The sequence below is a fragment of the Lissotriton vulgaris genome, chromosome 7 (genome assembly GCF_964263255.1).
Source record: "Lissotriton vulgaris chromosome 7, aLisVul1.2, whole genome shotgun sequence".
Taxonomy (NCBI): domain Eukaryota; kingdom Metazoa; phylum Chordata; class Amphibia; order Caudata; family Salamandridae; genus Lissotriton; species Lissotriton vulgaris.
In genome coordinates this window covers 1,026,130,357-1,026,157,394 of record NC_141695.1, presented here as the reverse complement: position 1 = coordinate 1,026,157,394, position 27,038 = coordinate 1,026,130,357, and the positions used below count along the sequence as shown (strand labels likewise).

The window sequence follows — 27,038 nt, the reverse complement described above, 5'->3', positions numbered from 1 at the left end:
TTGCAGTTGTACAGTTGTTTATAGATGCTGTCCTCTTGTTGCTCTGTTAGCCATTGTATTGCATTGATACTTTATTTGGGATGTCAGAGCTACTTCAAACTGAGTGAACATAATATTTGAGAGCTTAGCTTAATGAGGACGAAAATAACAATGTTGCTTCAATAGTATGGAATTAAAATCATATGTACTAAATCTTAACTTTTGTGCAGGTAACCAAGCAGGATACTAAAGTAGAACTGGAAACTTATAAACAGTCTCGTCAAGGTCTAGATGAAATGTACAATGACATTTGGAAACAGTTTAAAGAAGAAAGAAGAATTCGATTGGTATGAATGATCCATTCCATGTTGACTGGCATCACACAGCTTTTCTTTTTTTCATGTGATATAATTTACAAACTGTCTTTAACAAGAACTCTAAAGCTTTTGCATAATAAGTAGCCAATCGCTAGATGGTCATCCTTTTTTTTTTTAACAACAGATTTTATTGATTTTCTGTAGTACCAAATGGGCAGAACCCGGCAAGCATTGTCATTAGATTGTAATGACTTTCCACCCAAGAGGTCTGCAGAACATCCGACCACCCCCCACCCTTCAGCTCTCACCACGCACCATACATACCGTAAAAAAACAAGATATAAACACAGCAAATGATTTTCCATCCACATCTGTATTGTTCTATTACATTAAACTGGTGAATCATTTACTACCCCGTTTAAGAGGATCCTGGTTCACTGGCTGCGTTATTGATGGTCATCTTTGATAAACATGTTATGATGTGATATTGGGAGTACACTCTAGATTTCATTCTGTTAATCCAGGTCCAATGTAGGCAACAGCTTGCTTTTGTCATATAAGGAAGCACCATACTTCTGTGCTACTCACTCCCTGCTCAAGTTGGCAACTGTCTTTCTTCTAACAAGTCACTCTTCACATCTGTATAGTAACCTACAGCGTGGATGTGTTTGAAAGACTGCAGGGGCCTTATCAACACCAAGCACAGCTGTAGAATGGACCGGTGTGCCTTTAATGATGGAGATCCTACAGCCTGTAGCATTTGGCCCCTGTAATCCCAATTTATGGAACGGATAAGTCTAAAACATTAAGAGGGCTGGTTCACCAGAATCAGATCAGTGATGTTCTGGAGTTTGCTTTGAACATTTCCATACCATAACATTCTCTGGGTAGTCAGTATAATAGTGTATGATATATATTTGATATATTCCTGAAAATGAAAAATCACAGCTTTCTTCAGGATCATTAGTCCTATCCTCTTCAGCATTGGATCTTTCATAGATTCACATGCTTGAATAATTATCGTAATTAGGCTGTGAATACCCCCTAAATTTAAACAGTGGTAAACAGTGTTAAAAGGGCTATAGATCCAGTAACCGACTCTGTTATTTAGCCCACCCACCTCATTTGATAAAACCAAACTTCATTCAGTGGGGTGAAAGTGCTGAACTCCTACTCAAAGGCCAGCCACCACAGCTTAGATTTCTACTATACATACTGTGTCCTGAAGTCCCTGATCTGCTCTGTCTTTGCATATTTTCTACATTTGACAGGATTTTGGTCTTTTGTACAACTTGCATGGACTCCTGCCAGATCCTGCTTCAGTTACTTGTTTCAGAGATTATTTGCCTTTTTTTCTGGCGCAAGTGAAAGGTCCAACCATCATCTTGAAAAAACAGGTGAAGAAATCTCTCTTCAATATTTGCTCCTCTTGGGGGTAAATGAAGATTTATAGTGATGACCCTCATGAGAAATGCATATAGTGCTTTTAACCTAAGTATTTTTTTAATTGCTTTTATTGACTTTTCTCCAAACCAGTACAGAAATAAAAAAAAAGATCAAGCCAGGGTTGTGTAAAAAAGAGAGGGTCCCCCTAGACGATGATGGGGGGGGGGGGGGGGGTTGTGGAGGGGGGACACTGGAGACACCCGGATTATGACATGGGTTCCAATCTCCCAGGTCCGTCCCCCCCTCCATGTCCTACATGTCGGCAGGGTCATGGGCCGAAGGCCTATCCTTCTCATCTGTCAAGAAAGGCGTCCACTACCTCTATCTATAGATCAGCCAGATGTTGCCTCCGCATGATGCATTTCTCCTCATTTCTCAGTGCTGCAGCCACCGCCCTAGCTCACAGTTCCATGGACGCCAACGAGTATGCGGAGAACCCTCCCGTGACCTCCTAGGGAGTGGTATTTCCCTCTTTGCCATGACTATTGCTAGGTCTAAAAACTGGTTCCCCCACTTTGCATAACGTATTCCGCAGGTAAACATCTAACAGGCAGATTTTCATGGTATCTATATTCGGCAGTTCCAAACCATGTGTAAGAACTCAGTGTATTCAATAGCGCATCCGGGCACTGCATGTGTTCTGCTTCCTCATAATTTTTATCCTGTGGGGAGTCCGGTATACATGGTATGTATGTAATTCATTTGTGTATATTTGAAACAGGTGTTTCACAAAACCTTGTGATCCTGTTCCAAAGGCATCCTCCACTTCCTGTCCCAGAGCCTCCTAACCAGCGCTGCCTCCCACCAAACACGCCTACAAGGGAAGTTGTCCATGGTCATTTACACTGCTGACTTGTAGTGTCAGGAGATCATACTGCGTCCATTTCCAAAAGTCAGGACCACCTCCAGGCACTCGTGAGTCCTGAGCTTCACTGTCCCCCGCCCGGCGTCCATCACGGCCGCCTCCATCACCCCATACGTGAGGAACTGGGTCCCAGGGAACCCCTCCTTCTCCACTAGTGAGTCCAGAGTGCGTAGCATGCCTTACTCACAACAGTCCCCCACAGTTTCAATGCCATCTACTAGCCACTGTTTCAGCCTAGGCTCCGTGAAGTAGCCCACCCAGCAAGTGGGTAGTTCAACCAGTGGGATCACCAGGACATAGGGCACCATTTGTCGCAGCCGCACCTCTAAGACCCTCCAGGATCTCACTGCCAAGGTCAGGAGCCTCAACAAGTGCCCTCCCCCCTTCAGGGCCTTCCCCCCCTCAAAACCTGTCCCAATAGCCAATCCACAAGGGCACCCCTAAGCTAATGCTCAGCAAACCCTCCCCCTCCGCCCCCCCCCCTCCCCCAGGTCCCGCATATCTTAACCCACCAGCCATCTCTCTAACCACTGTAGCTGTGCCGAAAAAGTAAAGTTCCATGTCGGGTACACCCAGACCTCCAATTCTGATAGACCGACGCAGGGTGGCAAGAGACACCCTGTCATCCACCCCTAATCTCAAATTAATTCCCGGATCACAGCATCCAGTGCCTGGAACCAACTTCGAAGGATCCAAATTTAAAGGTTAACAAAGCAATATGAAACCCATGGGAGGATCGCCATCTTCGTGCTACCCTCGCCATAATGGGGAGTTTAAGGGACTGCCAAAATTTCACAGTTCCTCTTAGTCCCTTGAGTGCCAGGGCCATATGGGTGTTTTCCTCCTGCTTCTCTCCCATGAGGTGGAACAGTCTACAGGTATTGAGCGAGTTATTGCATTGCATGATAAAGCCGTTCTGATCGCTGTGCATGGATGCCGGCAGATGATCGTTCAACCGGCTTACCAGTATTTTACTCAATATTTTATAATCCATGTTTAGCATCGATAACTGCCTATATGCCAATACTTCATCATGATTCCCCCCTGGTTTAGGAACCAACACTATCAGACCTTCCTGAGAGGTAGCCAGTAGGCACCCACCTCCTCCAACGCATTATAATAGGTAGTGGAGTTTGCAATCCCAAGGAGTTATAAAATTGCCAGAGGTGATCGCAGTACCGGGAGAGGAGGGGGGACGGCAGTGGTGTTTAGGGACACAAGGTCTTTTACCAGTGCAGCCATAGGTGACTGGGCGGAGTGGGAAGCCTTAGACTTTGCCTTCACCCTTTCCCCTCACTTCACATTGGGCGTTACTCTGGTTTATCGTCCTCCGGGTCCTCCCGGAGAGTTCCTTAAGGCTTTTGACAATATCATTATACCACGCGCCCTCCGCTACCCTAAGTTTCTCCATCTGGGGGACTTTAATATTCATTTGGATACTCCAGCAGCTCGGGATGCGGGGTCTCTAATGGACTCTTTGGGCCTAGCGCAGCTGTCACATTATGTGAAATCACCTTCCCATTCGGGCGGCCACCTAATTGATTTGGGCTGTAGTAATTTTCCCATTAAGGTAGAGGAGCCCGAGCCTGTGACGTGGTCTGACCACCACTTGATCAGGTTCTCTTGGTCCTTAGGCAGGCCTGCTAGAAGCCCGGTCCTGCCGCCCGACCTACACCCTGGGAAGATTAATCTTCCTGCTCACTCGACGGCCCTACTTCAGTCCCGTCCGACCCCCCCCCTCTGACTTGGAGGGGGCGGTGGATAACTTTGAGCGCTGGATTAGTCAGGGAGTTAACACCAGCTCTAAAGCTACTCAAGGTCGTAACCGGTGCTCTCTCCCCTCGCAGCCCTGGTTCTCTAATCAGCTCAGGGATCTGAAACTGGGGTGCAAAAAGCTGGAGCATAGTAGGCGTCAGAAGTCTTGCCTGTCGGCCAAGAGGACCCTGTGCTTGGCACAGAGGGAGTACTATATGGCCATTAGGAAAGCTAAAAGCAACTATTTTGCCGGGAGGATTGCGCTGGCTCAGGGCAATAGTAAGGAGATCTTTGCTATCGTCAAGAGCTTTTTATCTCCCTGCGCAGAACAAAGGGCGCTTCCTGTCTCTCAACAATGGTGTGAGGAGCTGTCCACCTTCTTTGTGGACAAGATATTAAGGATTCAGGACAGTGTCGGCTCGCACTTTAGAGTTGTGGAGTCCTCTTCTCCAGGGTCCCCCTCTATTTCGTGTGCGGTCACCCATTAACTCACCTCATTTGTGCCTGCGGCCGAGTCAGACATTCTGAACATTCTTAGCTCCCTTAAGTCTGGCTCACCCTCCGATCCGTGCCCGGCGCGGGTATTAGCTGGGGTAGCCAAGAAGGTTTGCACAGCAGTAGTAGACCTTGTGATTCTCTCCCTTCAGACCACCTTGGTTCCAGCTCAATGGAAACAGGCTAAATTGCTATCCCTTCTTAAGAAACCCTATCTGGACCCTTCGGTCCCCGCCAATTATCGGCCTGTTTCGCTACTACCAGCCTTGGCTAAGGTTTGTGAAAAAATGGCTTTTCGGCAGCTCAAGACTTTTGTGGAATCTTCAGGTGCTTTGCATCCAGCTCAGTCGGGGTTTAGATCTGCCTATAGCACGGAGACTGCCCAGGTGGAGATATCGGAGGAGGTTAGGGAGTGTCTTGACGGGGGCGGCAGGGCGGCCCTGATTTTACTTGACCTCTCTACCGCCTTCGATACGGTGCCCCACCAGCTGCTTCTGGCCCGGATATCTGCCATTGGTATTTCGGGTCTGGTCTGAGAGTGGGTCAAATCTTTCTTGGATTCCCGCTCGCAGCAGGTTTACATGGCTCCCTGCTCTTCCTCTGTTAGGAACCTTGCTACGGTGGTCCCACAGGTCTCTACTTTGAGCCCCTTGCTGTTTAATATATTCTTAACCCCTCTGGTTTATCTAGCAGAGAAGCTTGGTGCAAAAGTGATAGCGTATGCTGACGATACTCAGCTGCTATTTACCTGGAGGGGCTCGGATCTGGACACTAACATCGCCCAGTCGTGCCTAGCATCAGTATTCTGCTGGTTGGCCCAGGCCTCTCTGAAGTGCAAGAAGGATAAATCTGAGGTTCTCTTGTATGGTCTGTTTCCCTTGGATTTCAGACAATCTTTATGGCCGCCAAAATTCCCCTGCCGTTGTTCTGACTGTGGAACTATAAAAAATTTGGGGGGGTAGTTTAGTGAGGACCTGCGGTTTATCGACCACGTTAAAAAACTGACTGGTGTCTGCTTTGGCACCCTCAAAGCACTCAGAAGGATCTTTCCCCTGCTCCCGAGAGTGGCCAAAGGGTCAGTTGCTCGTGCTCTGATCCTCTCCCGGCTAGACTATGCCAATGCTCTGTTCATAGGCATGCCTGGCTACCTGCTGCAAAAACTACAAACTATACAGAATGCCGCGACTACACTCTTGTTTAATGCTGCGAGTAGATCCAGTGCTAGGCAATATTTACGGGATCTGCACTGGCTGCCGGTGGCACAGCGAGTACAGTTTAAAGCCATTACCCTGGCTCACCGGGCCCTACATGGACAGGGTCCCATCTATCTTAGGAAGCGTTTTGCCTTCTATGTGCTGAATCGACCTCTGCGATCTGCTTTCTTCCGCCGGATGATTATCCTGCGCTTCCTCAGAGTTCGTATGGGAGGCCAGTCGCTTTCTGTCAAAGCTGCAGCAGCCTGGAATTCGCTCACTGCGGACCTTCAGCTTATCCAAGCATTTCAACTTTTTAAAAAATACCTGAAAAAACATATGTTTAGTCTGACCATCTAACAGACTCACACTCCTTCCCCAGCTCACTTCCGCGCAAAGACACTCTTGAGTATTAGTGCGCGATACAAATCCTCTATAACAATAACAATATCCGCTGAGCGTGGGGTAATCACCAGCAGAGTTAAGCCAGTCTCTTGCTCCCTGTCATAATCCATGCCATGGGAGTTTGACGTGGAGGAGCCCTTATCAGTGTTAGTTTCTCCAAACTCCCATTTATAGGCAGCACTTCGGAGCTCCCATGCGCACTGATTGACTTGTCGCTGCTCACCCTGCTCGTTCAGCTGTTTCCTTGGGACATCCAGTGCCCCACCGTACTGAGCCCGACGCGACTGCTTAGTAAGTACACTACTGCATATGTACAGGCGCCTCTAGCTCACCTTTCCTTCCTTTCAATGAGCCTAGCGGTAATTGTTTTTAGCGCTCCTTAATTGTCTTCTCCCCGTCATTGTGGGCTCGAATTTTAAAACCTTTTCCCTTCCCTACTTTACCTGTCCGTCTTGGTCCACTAACCTCCGAGTATATAAAGGAATACATGTATCCTTCTATACCCAGCACTGCATATCAAATATTACGTAACCTGGTCCTGATGATGGCCTAATACATCTACAGGCTGAAACGCCGTCGACTTCCACAGCGGAACTCTTGGCGCCTCCACCAAACGAATACCCTATTTAATCAGTATAACTTTGTAACAATAACTGTAAAGAAACTGTTTTAACTTCACCTGCCTGGTGCGCCCACCACAATCGCTGTCTATACCACATCACTTGTCACTTGCGCAGTCACTAAACCTTCACGAGCACTTGTGCACAGTATCTTTATGGTTACATGTCATTTACTGTAACACAGTCCTAGCGCCTCATGTGCTTGTACATATGAATTTCAATATGTCCAACATGTTCTTTGATTGAAATACAATTTACCTTCATAAGAAAAATGTCTCCCTGGCTTTCTGCTCCTTTGGATTTAATCCATTGCAATTAGTTGTGCCACATGTACCTGTACGTTAAATAATACCCTTGTTTGAGACACTGTTGTTTGTTACTAACTACTGCCCCAATCTCCCTGTGGTTTATGGGCTACCTCCTGTAGTCTGATACTGCTCAAGGCTGCGAAGGCGTTGTCAGTCTTCCGATCCTATTGCAGCGACTTGATGCCATTTCCTTCAGCGGCCCGGCCCTGGGCTGGCTTACCTCCTTTTTATCTGAGAGGTACTTCTAAGTATCTGTCACCACCCCCTACTGCTCTCAGGTGCATACAGTACACCAGGGGTCCCTCAGGGCTCTGCCTTGAGCCCTACCTTATTTAACATCTACATCCAAACCCTGGCAGAAGTACCCAGGAATAGAGGATTAACTGTGGTATCCTATGCGGATGACACACAGTTGGTGGTGGCACTATCTGATGACTCGGTGCAGGATGTGCTTAAATTCAACGATGATTTAACTGGCATCGCTGACTGGATGACCGCCAACTGTCTCCAACTTAACCACGGCAAATCTGAGATCCTACTGGTGGGTAAAGATGCGCATTTGTGGAGTGAGCTTTGGTGGCCTTCCACTCTGGGCATCTCGCCTGTCCCGAAGCAGACAGTTAAAAATCTTGAAGTATTGGTAGACACTGCTCTAACGTTTCAGGCTCAAACAAAAGCGGTAGCCGAGGTCTGTTTTGGGCTCCTACATGGTCTTAAACCCGTGCTGGGATACTTTGATCCTAATATCTGACAGGTGATCATTCAGGCCACCATTCCATCCAGGTTGGACTACGCTAGCTTCCTCTTTCTTGAGGCAGAGCAGAGGTACTCCGCCTACAAAGGGCACAAAATGGTGCGGTCCGGATGCTCCTGGGCTTGCCAAGAACTTGCTCCACCTCTGAGTCCATTGGCAGACTACACTGGCTCATGGTGGAGAAACGCATCCAATTTAAAATTCTCTGCATCTCGTACAGAATTATGAACGCTCAATCTCATGGTATTCTAGCCAATCTTCTTGCACCTTATATGCCTACCCGCCAGTTACGTTCTGTGGATCAATACCTGGCAGTAGTTCCCCGTTTCAAAAGAGCACGAGCAGGAGGGCGCTCCTTCTTCGTTATTGCCCCTAAACTGTGGAACTCCCTTCCTGGGAGCATCAGATACAATCAAAGCCATATTTCTTTAGTCAAAGCCATAAAAACCTACCTTTTCTTCAGATAATTTGTCTGTGTATGCGTCTCATTTGGCCTGCCTTTGACAGTTGTTCTAGCCCTGGTATGCCCCTTTGCTGGGGCAGCTGCGCACTTTATAAAAGTTATAACATAACAATGGCCACCAGTTTGCCTCATGTCTCCTGCGCCTCTGTTGGGCCATGCACTCTGCAGCTTCAGCATCAACGTCTCTTCCTCTGGGGCCACAGGGAGCTTCATCTATGCCTGCCCTGTGAGTCCCTAGCCATTCCCAAGCAGCCGCTGGAGTATTAAAAAATAAAATGCATTGTCATCCACCAACAGTTTGAGCGGGGCTGGGAATGGGAGCAAGTATGAAACATTCACCTCAGCGTGCTCATTTCATTTAACTTCTGTGAAAGTGGTCCTGCGCGGTAGATAGCCACCGGCAGATTGTCCACCTGAAACCTGGCACTTCATGAGAGCGCTGCAAAATGTGGTCCCGATCTTGATTATGCAGCAGTGGTGCCACAACTGGACACAGTGGGCTCCCCGGAGGCAGAGTCCAGCCTGGTATGTGGTGCGCCCTCTCCAGGGCGAAGAATGTCGACAACCCCTGTGAAGCTACTGTAGACACAACGATGTCTCTAGAAATTGGGCCATATCCTGTCCCTTCACTTTTTCTGGGAATCCTCCTATGCTCATATGGTTCCGCCTGCTGCAGCCCTCGTCATCTTCTGCTCGTTGCTCATGAGTATCCACCCTTCTGGTAAGGTCTCTGACCTGCGCCTCCAGAGCATCCAAGCAGAGGAGTACTGCTGTTACCGCTATTCGGTTTCCCTCCCCCTGGCGATCAGCTTACGATGGTCATTGCGCAAGATTCCCTGGTCTACTATGAGCGTCTCAATCTTTTGTAGTTTCTATGGTTATTGATGACTTCAGGATCTGCGCCAACATAGTGCCTTTCAGCGCCCCCGCAGCTGAATCCCCAGTTCTGGCTGCTACAATGGGCCCTCCTGCAGCACCATGGACCCTGAGCCTGGTCGAGTGCCCTTCATGGACTTGCGCAACGGTCTACTGCACACCATCTCTGTGACTACTGTGCCCAGGATTGAGCTCTTCCACCAGGAGAAAATGGAACTTCTAGCTCAGGACAGGGGTGGTAGGGGACGTCGGATTCCGCCCCAGTAGGCCCAAGCCCTAGAATAAGCCCACGTTAACCAGCCTCCAGGGGTCGATACCGTGCCCAGTCCAGGCACGTATGGTCACAGTCTGCTCCACACCCCAGACCTCTGGGCCTCAAAGCCTAGCAACTCCCCCAGGGGGCACACCAACTTCTGCCCTCAAGCTCAACAAGGTACGTGGGTGCCCCCTCACCTTAGGCACACCTGCACCACCTGGCCCCGAACAGCAGCAGGCAGCCAAGGAGGGCTGCACAGTAATTTTAGGTGGATCAGGCCTCTGCGTCAAGTAGTGCGCACCAAGTCTCTGCTAGCGGTTCTGCTAGCTAGCCACCTCTCCTCTGCGTCCAGCCGCCAGGTCCCCAGCAGACCACTCTGCCAACACGTCATTCTGGGGTATCAGGGCCCCTCCACAATGCAGATACTGCCTTCTCAGGGACCCTGGGGATCCAGCAAAACAAATCCCAGAGCATTCAGGCATGGCTCCTCCCTCCTGCAGAGGAACCTCTGCCGCCCCCCCCCTCCAAGTCTGGGCCCATGGCAAGTCGTTTGCTTCTCTATCGGGAGACCCCAGGAGGGCCACTGCCTCCAATCCAGGCCTGCTGCCAGCCAAAATCCATAAACCACTGCAGGCGGAGGGCTACAGGCCGCAATCGGCGTCCCACACTCCCTGGAGTGACTCCACTGAAGTCTCCCTAGCCCTGGTGGCAGCTTGGTCAGCTTCTCTTAGCGCTCCCACCATCTTGAAGCCACGTGTTGCTGTAAATGGGCACTTTCGTCACTGCTGCAGGAGCCCCTGTGTATCTTAAATGGGCTCCTCTGCCCTCAAGAAGTATCAGGGCACTTTTATCTCCTCGCTATCCACCGTCTGGACCACCTCGCGGATTACGAAGCCGCTGGTAAGGAGTGTCCCTAGGGTGCGACCATCTTGCGCAGCTGCCAACCACGACTCCAGCTTATATCCTAGACATAAGGCCTCTCGCTGTGACATTTGACCAACTTTTCCAACGGAGATCCTCAATGATTATGAAAGGAGACTTGCCTTATATTTGCTGGAGAGGAAAAATTCAACCTATAAAGGGGATAGTAAGCAGTGCTACCACAAGCACTACCATGACAGTGCCACAAAAGGGCTTACTCAAATTCCCATCGTTGGAATTTTCTACAAAAAACACATCCCGCTCCGCCTATCAAAAGCACTGAATACCATGCCCTGGAGCCCAGAGTACTTTATGTGCTAGTAGAGTATGTCATGGATTATTCCTAGGTGTGTCGTATGTGGTATTCTCTTCCTGTTCAGATTGCAGACACAATCAACAGAATGATGAAATGGTCTGTTAGGAGAGGAATCCCTCAATGTCGAACGTCTCTAAAGGTCGATATAATCTTCGACATCAAACTACTTCTTTTTTTTTTTTTTTTTTTTTTTTTTTTTATTTGGAAAACCTCAGACATTACAGCAAAGCGAGTACAGGCCAGGGGGGCCCACCAAGCGACATAATTTCAGACATCAGAATGTCATGCAGCAATAAAAGAAAAAACGTTAAGGTGTGCCCCAGCCCGGCCAGTCACATTAAATCAGGATCGACGTGTAAAATCGTTCACATTAGTACAGGATATGGGAGGATTCCTTTTTGTATTAGAGTTGAAGGATCAAGCAGCAAGCATTAGTACGACATCGTGTAGCAGTCAATACACAGGACAAGATATTAGCCTTTAGTCGAACACAGCATTGGGAGAACAATAGGAAGATATGAAGCCAAATACGAGCAGTCTGACTCACAGAGTCCCATTCACCAAAGCGAGCAATATCAACCAAAATCCGTAGCTAATAGGGACACAAGCGATGATCTCCCCAGGAAACCCAAACCCCCGCCTCCAACTATAAGAAATATGTAAGAGAGGAAAGTACATCAAGAAGAACAAGAAAAGAAGAAGAAAAGTAGGGCCATAGAGACAAAGAACCACAAAAAACACGTCCCGCCCCCACCCCCCACCCTGCATGCAGCGGAAGGCCACGCCCCCCCCCCCCCCCCCCCCCCCCCATAGGCATGCTTGGTGCCCCAGAAAACCCACAAGAGGGAATTTAGAAGAAAGACTTAACCAAGAAAGGGGCCATAGAATGAAGAATATACTAACCCAAAAGATCCCTACCCCCCCAACCCCCCACCCTGCACGTCTGAAGAGGCTATGGCCCACCCCCGACTAGCGTGCCCGTCGCCCCAGAAGAATCCCAAAGAAAGGGAAAAAATGGGGGGAGAGTCATTAAAATCAAACCCCTGCCCCCCCCCCCCCCTTTCACAAAATAGCTCAGGCTCGATCACAATTAAGCCAACATGCCAACAGGCAATGGCGGCGTCGCTGTACAAAGCATTAAACATATTCATCACAGTAGCCGTCCGGGCATCCGTCCTTGTTACACGAAAGGAGGGGTCACCCCTGACCCATTTTGACCCTTCCATCTATACGTGGCCACTGAAAGTTAGTAATGCAGTACAACCTCAAAAGATCAGGATGGCCAGGCAAGCAAGGCAGAGTCAGCCGCACGGGTGATCCCGCCATCAAAGGGCTGAGAAACCAGTCTTTCCAGACATGTAGGAGCAGCAACAAAGTACCGGGCCATCCTCCCAAGTCGCGACACAGTAAAGGCAAATCAGGTAGGGTGAGCAAAGGAGCCGTTCCATGAAAGCAATCTGCCTGCAGTACAGTTTCAGGTCCCAATGTCGCACTCACGCAGTCGGGCGACCCGGAGCCGCCTCCAACGCTGGCCAGGGTCCCCCACAGGACCACCTGTGAATGCATAGTCGTTTCTCCCGTCTCCCGCGTAAAGCTGCCTGTGGCACCACTCCCCGTCGGAACATCAGGGCTCTCATCCGTCGGTGGAGCAATATTGGCGTCCAGCCGTCTACCAAGTTCCTCGGCTCCTCCCACCCAAGCCACACGGAGGGAGTCCAAAGCACCCAGGAGGTCCCGAACCGTGGGTTCCATCCTGCGAGGCCAGACCAAGCGCACTCACCCCGCAAAGTAATACCTTCACCAAACAGCGCCAGAAGCTTACACGGTGCCACCTAGCCAAAGAGCTCTTAGGAGATCCATCAAACAGGGGCCGGCAAAGCACACAGTCGTGAGATGCAATCCGCCATGTCCACCATGGCCGTAGACAAGGCTCTCAACCCTCGAACGTCCTATGGGAAACGCAGGCAGTAGTCGCGCTGCATGGCACGGGGTCGTAATGCACAGAATAGACAATGCAGGATCACCGACCTCCGTGTCACTGAGGTCCGGGACACATAGATCTCAGGTCTTGCCCAAGCACACAAGGTCTATAACGTTGAGCCCGCTCCAAAATGGCGTCCCCCGCCCGACCAGTCACTCTAATCAAGCAGTCCCAAGAACAAAGGGACGATCTTACAAGCTGGCGTAGCGGACTTCCCAATGTGTGCGTCCGTTTCTGGGGCTGCGCTCGGTCACCACGTTCATCCGTGCAGCTCCAATGCCACCTTCTGCAGTCCCGATCCCCGGGCGTCTTGGCCTGCACAGCCGCGGTCTCAGGTACCAACAACAGCCGGCGTCAACATCCGGCCCCTCGGCCAGCTGCCCGACACCGTCACGACTCAGGCGGCAGGGATCAAAGAAGGGGGATGCCGGTCACGTCGAACTCCAAGGCTGCCGCCAGCTACTCCCCGGGTCTTCCGACGCCGCAGAAGATCAGCGCTGAGCTGGTGCAAGCGGGGGGAGGCAGGATAATTTCAGGATTTCATGCCGCGGCGAGCGGAGCTCACAGCCTAAGCGGCCATCTCGCTTCGCGCTCGGCCACGCCCCCCCAAACTACTTCTTGAGCCAGCTCTCGTCAGCTTCATAGTCGTTGACTGGGTGCATTTTCTCTTCTTCCTCTGTGATCTTTCCCTAGGTCTCTCACATAGGGGGTCCTTGGAAATGGAGCAGAGGTAGAGAGGGTACCCTCTGCATGTCCCTCAGGTCTTCGGCATGCTACTTCTACGCCTGCATCAATCTTCTGAAGTCCATGAACCCTGCACTTCTCCTTGACCTTTAAGTTCTCCTGGACATGTTTTGCAAAATTTGCAGGAGTCAGGAGGATATGAATCGGAAAGACACACAATGCACAGGTGTGAGGGTCTGTTTGAGATTTCTTTGTTCCACATGTGAAATTATATTTTGTGAAGGAAAACATTTTTATTTTGTCAACAAACAGAAAGAAATTGCAGATTTGTCTCTAAATACCTTAAGCGAAGGAAGGTTTTGGATAGGAAGAACACCTCCAAAAGGTCATGCTCCATGCTAAATGATCCTGTCATCAGGAGTCAGAATAAAGAACTGCTCAACTGCCACCTACAGGGCATTATTGGATACCTGTGGAATGATACTCCTTTAAGGAGGAGCACCAGTGTCCCCTGTCTTTCATGCTTCAGCCTGTTTCTCTATTGTCCCTATTTCTGTTCACCTTCCTTTAAAAAACGGTTCCAAAAGAGTTTTCTAGTCACCACATTATTTCTAGTGTTCCTATAAAAATGATTACTTATTTGAAGTAAATAGCCAAACTTTGGCCAATATAGCCTTTCATGGGCTTTTCTAAAATACTGTTTTTTTCTTTAAAGGAATAGGCTTTTTTTTAAGTAAAGATGTATATAAAATTGGATATATATTTGTGAAATGTGCTCCGAGATCCTGCATGTGCACAGAACAGTTTCATAACTTTGACTACAATCAAGATTCCCCTGCAGGAGAACTAGGATACAGGTCATTAATTATTCCTTCTCCATTACTGGTACTTTGCTAGATTCACATGCTTGAAACATTCCCAGTCATTGAGGTGGGAGTTCCATGGCAACAAAACTAAAGCAGACTTACAGCCTAACTGCATTAAAGGCCTTTAGCCCGTTAACATCAGTATAAAAGACCCATTGTCAAACAAATGATTACAGTACTGGGATCTCCACCTGTTCTGAGGCCATCTCACCAGCTGAAAGTGAATCATGGAGTCTTGCTCTCTCTTCAGACAAACAACTCTACTTTTATTTCAGAAGTCCTTTTCACGCCCCTCTCTGTGTGTTGAGTCATCCACCACCTGCTTCTGATTACATGAGAAAGATATTTTTTCCTAAAATGCAATCTTCTTCAAAGAGAATTGCTTCAAAGCCTGAGATGCTTGTGAATAGTTGAAAATGTACACAGATTAATTTTGTGAGGTGTATCTGCTGCCTACACCCCAACCACAAGACCAAGGACTGCAAAATATGCATAACATTCTCGGCAACGGTTCTTAAGGGCCATGAAGGAAGGCTTTTGATTTGATTACAGAAATATGTAGTCATAGAAACCCCTTAAACTGGGCATGAGTCCGTCCAGAGCACCCTTTCTGAGAAGGGGTAATAAGAACGTAATTGCTATCTCAGAACTGGCCAGTCATCAAAAACCTCACCCTGTGTGGAACAACTGGCTTCGTCATTTTATGAGCCTCAGGAACAAATCCAAAAATGCCCACAAACAATCTAGCAAGCCTCTGTCTGTGTCCAAATCGGAAGTGCAGAAAAGGCTTAATCTACCTCAGTGTCACCACAACTTAAAAAGTCATCAGTGGACACACCGTTGATGAGGTCACAAACTCCACCTTCTAAATAGAAAACAATAAAGAAATTGTCTGTTGACGACCACCCCATAGACCATGCTGTTGACAAAGAATCTGGCAAGGACAGTTCTTTCGACATGCACCCTGTTGATGACGCAACCATCCATTATTGTTCCATTTACAGTAGAACTTAGAACTGGAAAATGATCAGAAATATTCCTGGAGTATACATCCCCAAGCAAAGTTTCACTGCAGCTAGCTGCAAAACTGCTCACACCTAAACCAAATAAATAATCCAACCCAGATTACCCGTTTGGAGCAGCATTCAACCAATGACTGCATAAGGGGAAGGGTATCATCAAAGTTCTAGATATGAAAGCTATAATCAGCCACAATAGATGCTATCCGTTCCATTCTCCTGTGGCCAGCAACAACAGGTGCCCACCAGTGAGACACTTGCAGGATTCTACAGCAAACTATAATTGAAATGCGTGGGTGGTTCTCAAGCAGAATCACAAGAATCAGGATGCCTCCTTTGACAGTGCCTTGGAGCCGGCTGCTATCTCAACGAACCCCTCAGAAATGTGGTCCTGGACATGGAAAAATTAAAACCTACAGCCCAGAATGGGCGCAAATAACATCAGAAAAATGGATGCTGAATCTCATACAATTCAGGCACAAGCTAAAATTCATCGAACATCTACCCCCTCACCCCCAACACTACCACACAATCACAAACATCTGCACAGACTAAACACCTAAATCCTGATCATGCTATGGAATTCATCCATTAGCCCAGTACCTTTCTTATTCATCAGGTCAAAGTCTTCCTCTAGTATACAGTCATTCTGGATGGTCCCTCTAACGGAACTCCTAAGGTGCTAGTGGAGTGTAAGTATATGGTATACTTAGACCTCCAAGTTCCTTATTTCCACTTCTTAATTCACTACAAATATCAGAAATTCATAAGGTTCTAAGTAGTCAGCAGCCACTGTCATGGGAAAATCCAACGCTGGAGTTGTTTGCATCTCGGACAAACACGAAACGCACATTCATCTTAAGCAAAGATCCACAAAAGAGGTTGTGCGGAAGCATGTGTTTTTATTGTATTGTTAAGGTCATAAACATAGGTTCCCCCGTTTCATTTTTATTAAAAAAGCCATTGTGAAACTGAAGAGCAACGATGCCACATGATATTAATCACCCCTAAGGTGGCCCAGACAATATTGGTTCACAGAATATCTTTTTTGAATAGTTTATAGGTTTTTTTTCTTGATTGGAAAAAGAGGGAAGAGCATTACAAAGGTGTGTGCCGAAACTGAAGAAGCTTGCCACCCACTCTTGCTCTAGCAAAGCGAGGTACAGTCAACAAATGTAAACTGTTAAACCAAAGCGGGCGCAAGAGTGAGTTCCTTGGTAACAACTTCTGAAAGAAAGAGGACACTTGCTCATTAAGAGGTTTATGACAATAGCATGATGTCTTAAATTGAATTGGCTTTTCCCCTAGGAGCAATTAAAGGGTTTGTCAGGCCTCAGATTCTATCACGTTTCTGGAAATTAAACTACTTTGCTAATTAATTTACTGCTGTGTTTTTGACCCTTTGCAGCCTTCCTAGTGGGACTACCAAAAGGCCTGAATAACAGCCATTGGAGTTATCCAATCTTGAGTTTACAGCATCATTCACCACTGAGGTGTGAACAAATAAACCGCAAAGTTTTCTTAAACATTCTCAAGAGGAAAACACTGCATTGATTTAGGAATTTAGAGTGTGTTGCTTATTAAGCCTGAAGCCAAAACCTTTAACCTTTTTACTTTGTACAGGGACGGTACCCAGTTTGGAGGGCCAAGCTAGAAAGGACCAGGGGTTGTTTTAATCTAGCTGCAGAACTTTGGCTTTGGACCAATTCAGTCTTCTAAAATTACCGCTCATGCATTTCTGGGTGGCTTACATACACCCTGGCATAGCTTATTTGGCTCTTAGGAAGGAATTTATTAAAGTTTTATGATCATAGTTCACTTTGCAAACATATCAAGATATCTCCGACCTGAATGTCTTTCATTGTGCTCCCACAGAATATTGAAGTCGTATTTATAAGGTCTTTTTAGAGTCTTCCCTCTGACAAGGAAGCCTCCTATAAATGTGTAGTAATGTTTTGTCACACGTGATGAAAAGTCCTTCAGCCAATACACAAGCTATTTGCAAATACATTTCCTGGAAAACAGTGTTTTTTCTGAATCAACTAGTTGTCTGTGTTAAGTGCTTAGGAGGATTGCTGATGTGGCACGTGTCGAACTTTAAACACTGAGCCTATACCCTGGATAATACCTTCTTTTTGTTCTTTTTTCTAGGTGGCATATATGAATGCTCCAAAGAGTATGCATGCTGAGGTTAGACTTTGGTATAGAAGTGTACTTTTAGAAAGCTTGCGTGTGAAGAGATGTATTTGTGTGTAGACATTTTTTTTTTCTTGCAAAATATTTTTTGCCAGAATGTAGGGGAACTGTGTTCCTTCCAAAAAGTAAAGGGTTTAAACCTTGTAGGAACCTTCACAAACAATTGCCTGTGATAGATCTATGAAGTGTGCCTAAAGTGTCTGGGTATTGGTCACACCTCAAAGACCTGTGAGGAGTGTGCTCTCATGAACCCAAGAGCTATCCGGGAAGGTGAAGCAAAGCTGTAAGTTGCCAATCACCATAAAAAGTCCCACTCGAAGTTGAGTGTGCGGATCCCTTCTCACTCTCAAGGCTGTTCCCGCAACAGGTCTTCGTAGCTATCTAAGTTTTGCGGTCAGTCGAAGGGAAAGCACAAAAAGACCAATTGAGATTTGACCCATTCCATGGTGCCTTGCAATTTTACTCCTAGTCCCCAGCCGAGGAGCTGGTTCCACAACTGATCTGCATGCACCCATAGTTTCTGGGTCCATCAATGTCATTGCAACTGATTGAGGCCTTTCAAAAAGCCATGTTGCTAATTTTTAACCTCTTTCAGCTCCCATTGAAAGATTCACTAAGGCCTCCAAACAGGTTACTGATGGCAGGACCACCCTCAGCGCCTTCTGTCAATCCTGAACTTGCTTCAGGTTCTGCCCAATTGCAAGAGCTCACCTCCAGTCCGCCACCCAAATTCATACCATCCCCACTGACCTAGATGGTGTCAAAGAAAAAACAATTTGTTCCTATAGTCTTATCTGACTCCAAGCCGAATTCCTCTCCACCAGGAGTATTTGGCCCCCTGAAGCCGCACCGACCCCGGGTCCACCCCAGAATCTGCAATAGAAGAGTGCATAGTTTGCAATGGGGTTGAGACGTGCAAGCTGAGTTAGGCGTGACCGAGTGAGGCATTAAAGCTACAACTGCCAACTATGGAAGTTTATACAATCGTACTTTTTAGGAAGCAAATGTTTCCTTTGTCAGTCTAGCCCTGTCTAGTCAGTCAAAGCCAGCTGTTTGTTGCTGAGATATACCTAGGGTCTTAGTGACATGTTGATGAGATTTTGCTGGTAACCCCAGAGGAATTTCTGGCCAACCTGGCTCAAACCATTCAGGATGGTCAGGATGCTGCAAAGTATGTTATCCGGTCTGGGCAATACTGACATCATGGGCAGAGTAGCTGGCTCTACCATAGTGCTTCGGCAGCACTCTTGGACGAGATCCACAGGCTTATCTGGTGACGTGTTTGCCTCTTTAATGGACATGCAGTTCGATGGTTCTTGCCTCCTTGGCGAGAAGAGTGATTCAACATTGGAATGCTTTAAAGAAAGCTGTACCTCTCTGCATGTTCCTTGGGTGTTTCCACACCTGTGAGACTGTACCTTTAACAGTTTTGGATCTTTCAAGGCTATTCAAAGATTGGAGTTTAGGCAACTTCGAGGACCACTACCCCTGCAACATTGCATCTCAGTAATTTTGGGGTCGGGCAGGGATTAAACAGACAACGCTAAGTGTCATCAATTTGCTGTACTCCCTTTTCACTCACCAGCAACCCTCAGATGTTCATGAAAGTGATGGCAGTGATCGCAGCATAGCTTTGAAGGTTGGCGATTCCTGTTTTCCTCTACCTGAGCGACTCGCTGTTGAAAGCTGGCTCACACAGTCAGTCGTTTTCACCTTCAGATGATGGCGAGCCTCCTAACATAGCAGAGGTTCCTTTTCCTGGGCTTTTCCTCCACCACCACGAGACTTGAACATTTGGGCTGTGATCCCAAAGTTTCATCCTCAGACCTGTGGCTCTGTTAGAGTGGCTCTAGCTCTGGGCCTTTTGGCGTCCTCCTCGTCAACTATGCCAGGTGGCATATGCAGGCTCTGCAGTGGAACCTGAAGTCTCAGTCTGTCCAGCACCAGGGTAAACAGTCTGATTCCATTGAGATTTTGGAGGAGACTGTTAAAGACCTGCAGTGGTTGCTCAATCACAACTGGTCATGCAGCAGCTCACCCCTCTCTCTGATCCACCCAAAGCTGACGATGGTGACATATGCATCAGTGATGGGATGAGGAGGTCCTCTGTATGAAGTGGAGATCCGATGGCTCTGGTCTCTGACAGAGACTCATCTCCCCATCAGTCTGTTGGAGTTGGCGGCCATCCATCTGGCACTGAAAGCCTTTCTTTTGTCCACCATAGGGAGGATTGCTCAGGTTCTCACAGTAGACGCCAAGTGTTACCGCAACAAGCAGGGCTGTGTGGGATTCTGCATCCTATGCCAGGAGGCACTTCATCTCTGGAACTGGATGAAGCACCAGGGCATTTACCTGGTCATGAACCACTGGTGAGATCTTTGAACGCCAGGGTGGATGAACTCAGCAGCTGGCGCCTGAGAGATCATGAATGGTGGTTACACCTTAAGTTGGCACAGGGGATCTTTCAGCAATTGGGAGAACCCTGGCTGGATAGTTTCACCATCATTGAGAACATACAATGTCAAATATTTTGAGCACTGGAATTTCCAAGAAACCTTTCTCTCTCTGAGACAGGGAACTCCTGAACCCTGTTCAGCCACAGCCTCTCCAGCTGAATATGATCAGGAATGACAGGGCCCAAGTCATCCTACTGGCAACAGATTTGGAAAGGGGAGTGTTGTGCCTTAAACTTCTGGCCAGAAGCATATGCTATCTGGCCAAGCTACCGCTTCTGGAGGACCTGTTGCAGCAGCAGGATAGTGTCCTGCACCCAAATTTGTACAGTCTGCATCTCTGTACGTGGAGATTGAGTGGCAACAGTTGACTGCCTTCGATCTTCCTACCTAAGATGTGGATGTGGATATGATCCTGGCTGCCAGGGGTCCTGGTAGCCTGGTGTGGCAGAATACTAATCCACTGCAGGCCAAATTGTTGGATGGCCTACAGTTCATTTGTCTCTGGCCTAGCAAGGGCTTGCACAAGGTTATCTGTTAGCCCTTTCTGCCTTTTTATATGTGTACCTGTCCAACAGTCCTTGTTCAAATCACCGTTGTGTTGAGATTTCTAAAAGGGTCAACGTATTTCTTTCTTCCAGAACCCTTTGCGATGCTACAGCTGGATCTTAATTTGTTCCTCACTTTATATGTACATCATTTAAACCAAGGCACAGCTATCTGTTATGTGTCCTGACTCCTAAAACGGTGTTTCTGGTTGCAGGGACTTCGCCTCGCCATGTAAGTGAACTCCAAGCTCTCTTGGTGCAGCCACTTTGCACACCTTTTTTCCCCAGATAAGATGGTGTTGAGATCGAGAGTGGCCTTTTTGACAAGTCATGACTGCTTTTCACATTGGGCAATCCATCACTCTACCAACGTTCTTTGCTCAGCCTCACCCTAGAAAGAGGAAGAGAGACTCCAGCAGCTTGACCCCAAAATTACATTGATCGTCCCAAAGACGATTGGATGGACGATTAGCTCTTTGTGGGTTTATTTGGGGCAAAGAAAAGCAAGACCACACTGAAAAGAATGCTTTGAAAGTGAATGGTTGTCTGCATTAAGATCTGCTAAGCACTGGCCAAGGAGCAGCTTTCGGAGGACTAGGGGTTATTCTATCAGGACCAAGGATTCTGCCACTGCGTTGACATGCAGAATGTGCATCATTGACATCTGTCAGTCTGCAACATGGGTGTCAGTACACAGGTTTTCAAAGCACTACTGCCTTGACACCGAGGTCCAACTGGATGGATATCTTGCCCATTCGGTCCTGTAGGACTTTTTGATCTGGGCCATTCCACAGGCCCACCACCTTTTGGTGCCACTGCTTTGGCATCAGTTTTTTAGATGAGGATTCTGTGGTTAGAAGTATACAGTAGAAGTACAAGTTACTTACCCTCGGTAATGCTCTGTTCGAGGCATATGAGCTGCAGATTGTACACTATGCATAGATCACCACCTAGTGCTGGGCCCGGATGTCTGCAGTTTGTTGTTGTCCTTAAAAGTTCTTTGGAAGTCACGAGATAGGTGACTCCTCCTTAGGACCGCATTGCGCGTGGGCATCGGCTCTATCCCCAGATAGTTTTTTTCCACCTTCGGGCTCGGATGTGTTTCCTGCGCTCCGGTTTGGAACCAAATTTCCTTCGGCGCGCAATCCTCACCCAGTTCGACGGTATTGTCTCGATCGCGATCTACGACGCGATTCTCTAACTTCGAAGTCTTCCATTCCGGTCATCGACGAAGGCCTTCGGCCTACTTAGGCCTTACTTTCTGGCTCATGGAAAGGACCCCATTCAAGAAGTGTCCTAAATGTGGGTCGAAGTTTCCCCACAACGACCCACATTGAGGGGTGCAACCTGTGCCTTTCACCGGAGCACGAGGCCAAAGACTGTTCGGCGTGTGCCTCATTCCGCTCCAAGAAGACGATCCGGGACCGACTAGCTCGAAGAACTATGGCTCGCTCGTCAGCTCCGATTCCCAACGACATCTTCGAAGAGGGCGTCGACGTGCCATAACACCAGCACGGCGAAGAGAGTATCGGAGCATCAGATGCCGAAGACTCCGATGTCGAGGAGGTCACTCCAGCTCAACGGGTCATAAGTAAGACCGTCGACCCCACCCCTTCCTCGACACCATCTAAAAAGGCTTCGGTCACACCCTCACCTTCGGGCTCGGTGCACACCGAGACACTGCTTCTAACGCCCCGCCTTTGGGCCCGGCAAAGAAGACTACAAAGCCTTCAGGCGGCTCGGGCTCGAGCCAGCCTACTTCCGGTGCCTACCCAGTACTGACACCGAAGAAAAAGCCATCTTCCTCTTCCGCGTCGACCGTTGCTTCGACACCCAAGCACACGGCGCCGAAGACTGGCAGCGGGTATCGACACCGAAACCGCACTCAAAGCCGAGCAAAAAATCAACCAAAGACCCAGATTCACACGCAGCAGAGCCGAAAAAACAGGTTCCCGTAAAAGACACTTCGAAAGGGCACACTCCTAAGCCAACTGCCGACTCGGTGCCTAAAAAAACTATGGAGCCGAAAATTTCGACGCCAAAGGATCTACCTGGCTCACAAGAGCTTTTTACACCGGATCCACAACAAAAAACTCTTGTAAAGGATCCCAAAACTGGACAATTGACTCTCAGCTCCAAGAAGAGACCACTTGAGGCGCCAGCACCTCCTCCCCCTGCAAAGAAGAGAGACATTGCAACCTCTCCATTAAGGGTCCCTTCTCCTCCACCTCCCCATACTGTTCCTACTCATACACCTCCACCACCACAGCATTCACCTACACCATCTCCTAATCCAGACGATGATGTGCACACAGATTCTGATTATGAAGGTGGGGGTGCTCATTACCCACCACAGGCTAATAGTCCCCCTCAGTCACCTAATCCATGGGATGATTACAGCACCCCGATGTGCCTTATGTCCCACAGGATGATGTCTATCCTCCCAGACCTTCCCCACCAAAGGACACCATAGGTTTTAACCTGCTAGTCCAGAGGGCTGCACAATATCATGGGGTGGACTTACACACTGACACAGTGGAGGAAGACTTCCTATTAGACAACACAAAGATCTACGGCCATCTTACCAATGCTTAAGGGCGTCATCACGCACGCAACAGAAATGTTTAAAGACCCCGTTAGAGCTAGGGTCCTCAATCCCCACATTGAGAAAAAATATAACGCTGCCCCTGCAGACCCAGATTATATTAAAGGGCCGGCACAATTAGATTCTTTAGTGGTATCCAATGCACGTAAACGTGCTAATTCCCAAACAGGTGAAGCCTCACCACCAGACAAAGAATCTAAACTCCTTGACGCCTCTAGCAAAAGAACTGCGGCACAAGCAGCTAACATCTGGCGCATTGCCAACACCCAAGCCTTGCTGGCAACATACGACAGGGCACATTATGATGAACTAGAGTCCCTAATGCAGCACCTACCAGACAAATACAAAAACAAGGCTAATGAACTTGATACAGGAAGGTAAAATATCACAAATACTTCCATCCGTTGTGCCCTAGACGCTGCAAATACTGCCTCAAGGGCAATCAATACCAGCACCTTACTACGTAGACATGCCTGGCTACGTATTTCAGGTTTTAAACCTGAGGTGCAAAACTCCATACTTAATCAGCCATTTGATGAAACGCACCTATTTGGCCCAAATGTTGGCGTGTCTTTGGAAAAAATGAAGTAAGACACTGACACTGCAAAATCTATGGGAGCATTGCAGCAGCAAGCTCCCAGACGTTCTTTTCGTCGCTCATCGTACAGAGACAACACAAGAGGCTACTCCTCAGAAAGTCCCTCCTCTTCCTATAAAACCCCTGGCCAATCCACATTCACCAAGGGCTCCCAGAGAGGGGTTTACAGGGGTGACAACAACAAAGGCAGAGGCAAGAACATCACCTCCCGCTCTGTCTCCACCCCACCCATTGACTTTCCTCCCCTTCAACATTCCACTCCTGTGGGGGAAAGACTCCAACAATTCCTGCCTGCATGGATCAACATCACATCAATCAACACAAAAGAGGGAGGAGGGCCACTATTGTTTAAACTCCAATACCCTGGCCCCCAGATACACACTAATGTTCCCACAGAGGGGGTATATAGAGTACACAACAAAGGCACAATCAAGGAAAATTTCCCAATTTGGAAAAACTGCCCTCACTCACATACCAAGGTATGTGACATGCTTCATCATAGGGCCTGCTACAAACGCCCTGGTGTAGCCACATCCAGGGCGGAGCATTAGGGAGGGGGAAAAAATAATAAATTCCACCCTACAGGACGTACAACCAAATGAATCAATACGTACAACGAGTAACACATATAAGTTGTAGAACGTGCAGTGAACACCTTGTGGCGTAACTGATAGTGCGACAAAAACGTGCAGTAAGGATGTGATTAAAACTGATTAAGGGTGCCAAAAGAAAAAATTACTTTATTAGACGCAGTTTGATACCCCTATCAGGATTAAAAATAAGATAAAGGATGGGAAAATGTCTTATTGAGGAAACGAGGTTCCTCAAGACTTCCCTCCTACCACTGCTGAAGTCAACATGTTTCGACCGCTTGAATTGTGCCTAAAGAGGTCACCCTGGTCTTCCTCAGGTCTGTCGCTATCAGAGCCACTTTCCGCCCAGCCGTAATTTGGTCACAGGGCCTTCAGAATAGAGTAGGTCATTCAGATCCGTACTCCTCCAAATCTTATGATCGTTCAGTGGAGATTAGACCCCATAATGTGGAAAAAACATTCACTGGAAAAGAGCAGAGGGTAATGATAGAAACATATATTTTACCCACCATTCACTCTGCTCGCCCTTTCAGATTTCTACTTCTCTAAATAAGGTGTTACTCTAAATAAGTGAAATATGCTCACGTGAGTTTCAATATTAACACTATATCTGTAGTGTTAAAGCCCAGGTTTCTTTCCTTCAACCCCTCGGGTAATTGACTTTGATCACTTGATCATCAATTATGACGTTTATTTAGTGATTTTATAATGATATGCGCAACACACTCCCACTACCATGGCCAAGTCCTGGATTCCCGTGAACCCACACACACCCCCAACATGTAAACCACTCTGTAAAAAGCGCGTAGATTTACGCCTCTACTTAGGCTAATCGATTTACAAAAGGGGGTGGTGATGAACAGAGTGTCTGAATTGAGCAGACCACTCTTACCCAGTCCAAAGATCAGGGCTTGATCCATCACCGTTATTTATCTCACTGCCCCATCCCAGCTCAGAACCTGGCTATATGCAAATCAGTCTGTCCCTGGCCCAGTGCATCATGGGAACAGGGCAGACTAAACTACCAAGCCAATTCTTTACCAGAAAGGAGACAAGCTACCGGGGACCAGTTTCTGGCATTTCAGCCTCTTCGGCCCGGCTTGCTTGAATCCTGATGGAGCAGTGAGAAAGGGACTCATGTCTGAGTATACCCTGCCACACCTATAGTGGCCAAAATCGATTTACAAAAGGGGGTGGTGATGAACAGAGTGTCTGAATTGAGCAGACCACTCTTACCCAGTCCAAAGATCAGGGCTTGATCCATCACCGTTATTTATCTCACTGCCCCATCCCAGCTCAGAACCTGGCTATATGCAAATCAGTCTGTCCCTGGCCCAGTGCATCATGGGAACAGGGCAGACTAAACTACCAAGCCAATTCTTTACCAGAAAGGAGACAAGCTACCGGGGACCGGTTTCTGGCATTTCAGCCTCTTCGGCCCGGCTTGCTTGAATCCTGATGGAGCAGTGAGAAAGGGACTCATGTCTGAGTATACCCTGCCACACCTATAGTGGCCAAAATCGATTTACAAAAGGGGGTGGTGATGAACAGAGTGTCTGAATTGAGCAGACCACTCTTACCCAGTCCAAAGATCAGGGCTTGATCCATCACCGTTATTTATCTCACTGCCCCATCCCAGCTCAGAACCTGGCTATATGCAAATCAGTCTGTCCCTGGCCCAGTGCATCATGGGAACAGGGCAGACTAAACTACCAAGCCAATTCTTTACCAGAAAGGAGACAAGCTACCGGGGACCAGTTTCTGGCATTTCAGCCTCTTCGGCCCGGCTTGCTTGAATCCTGATGGAGCAGTGAGAAAGGGACTCATGTCTGAGTATACCCTGCCACACCTATAGTGGCCAAAATCGATTTACAAAAGGGGGTGGTGATGAACAGAGTGTCTGAATTGAGCAGACCACTCTTACCCAGTCCAAAGATCAGGGCTTGATCCATCACCGTTATTTATCTCACTGCCCCATCCCAGCTCAGAACCTGGCTATATGCAAATCAGTCTGTCCCTGGCCCAGTGCATCATGGGAACAGGGCAGACTAAACTACCAAGCCAATTCTTTACCAGAAAGGAGACAAGCTACCGGGGACCGGTTTCTGGCATTTCAGCCTCTTCGGCCCGGCTTGCTTGAATCCTGATGGAGCAGTGAGAAAGGGACTCATGTCTGAGTATACCCTGCCACACCTATAGTGGCCAAATTCGATTTACAAAAGGGGGTGGTGATGAACAGAGTGTCTGAATTGAGCAGACCACTCTTACCCAGTCCAAAGATCAGGGCTTGATCCATCACCGTTATTTATCTCACTGCCCCATCCCAGCTCAGAACCTGGCTATATGCAAATCAGTCTGTCCCTGGCCCAGTGCATCATGGGAACAGGGCAGACTAAACTACCAAGCCAATTCTTTACCAGAAAGGAGACAAGCTACCGGGGACCGGTTTCTGGCATTTCAGCCTCTTCGGCCCGGCTTGCTTGAATCCTGATGGAGCAGTGAGAAAGGGACTCATGTCTGAGTATA

The 27,038-nt window shown here is 48.0% G+C and overlaps 1 protein-coding gene across 4 annotated transcripts in view; it reads left to right on the top strand.

Moving 5' to 3' along the window:
- RUFY1 (RUN and FYVE domain containing 1) overlaps positions 1 to 27,038 on the top strand; it is a 717,137-nt gene that overhangs the window by 409,874 nt on the left and 280,225 nt on the right. For all 4 annotated transcript variants that reach the window (XM_086931454.1, XM_086931453.1, XM_086931456.1 and 1 more), the window contains one exon: positions 210 to 326. In XM_086931454.1, the coding sequence (XP_086787580.1) occupies positions 210 to 326 (117 nt within the window). The remainder of the gene's footprint in view (positions 1 to 209; positions 327 to 27,038) is intronic.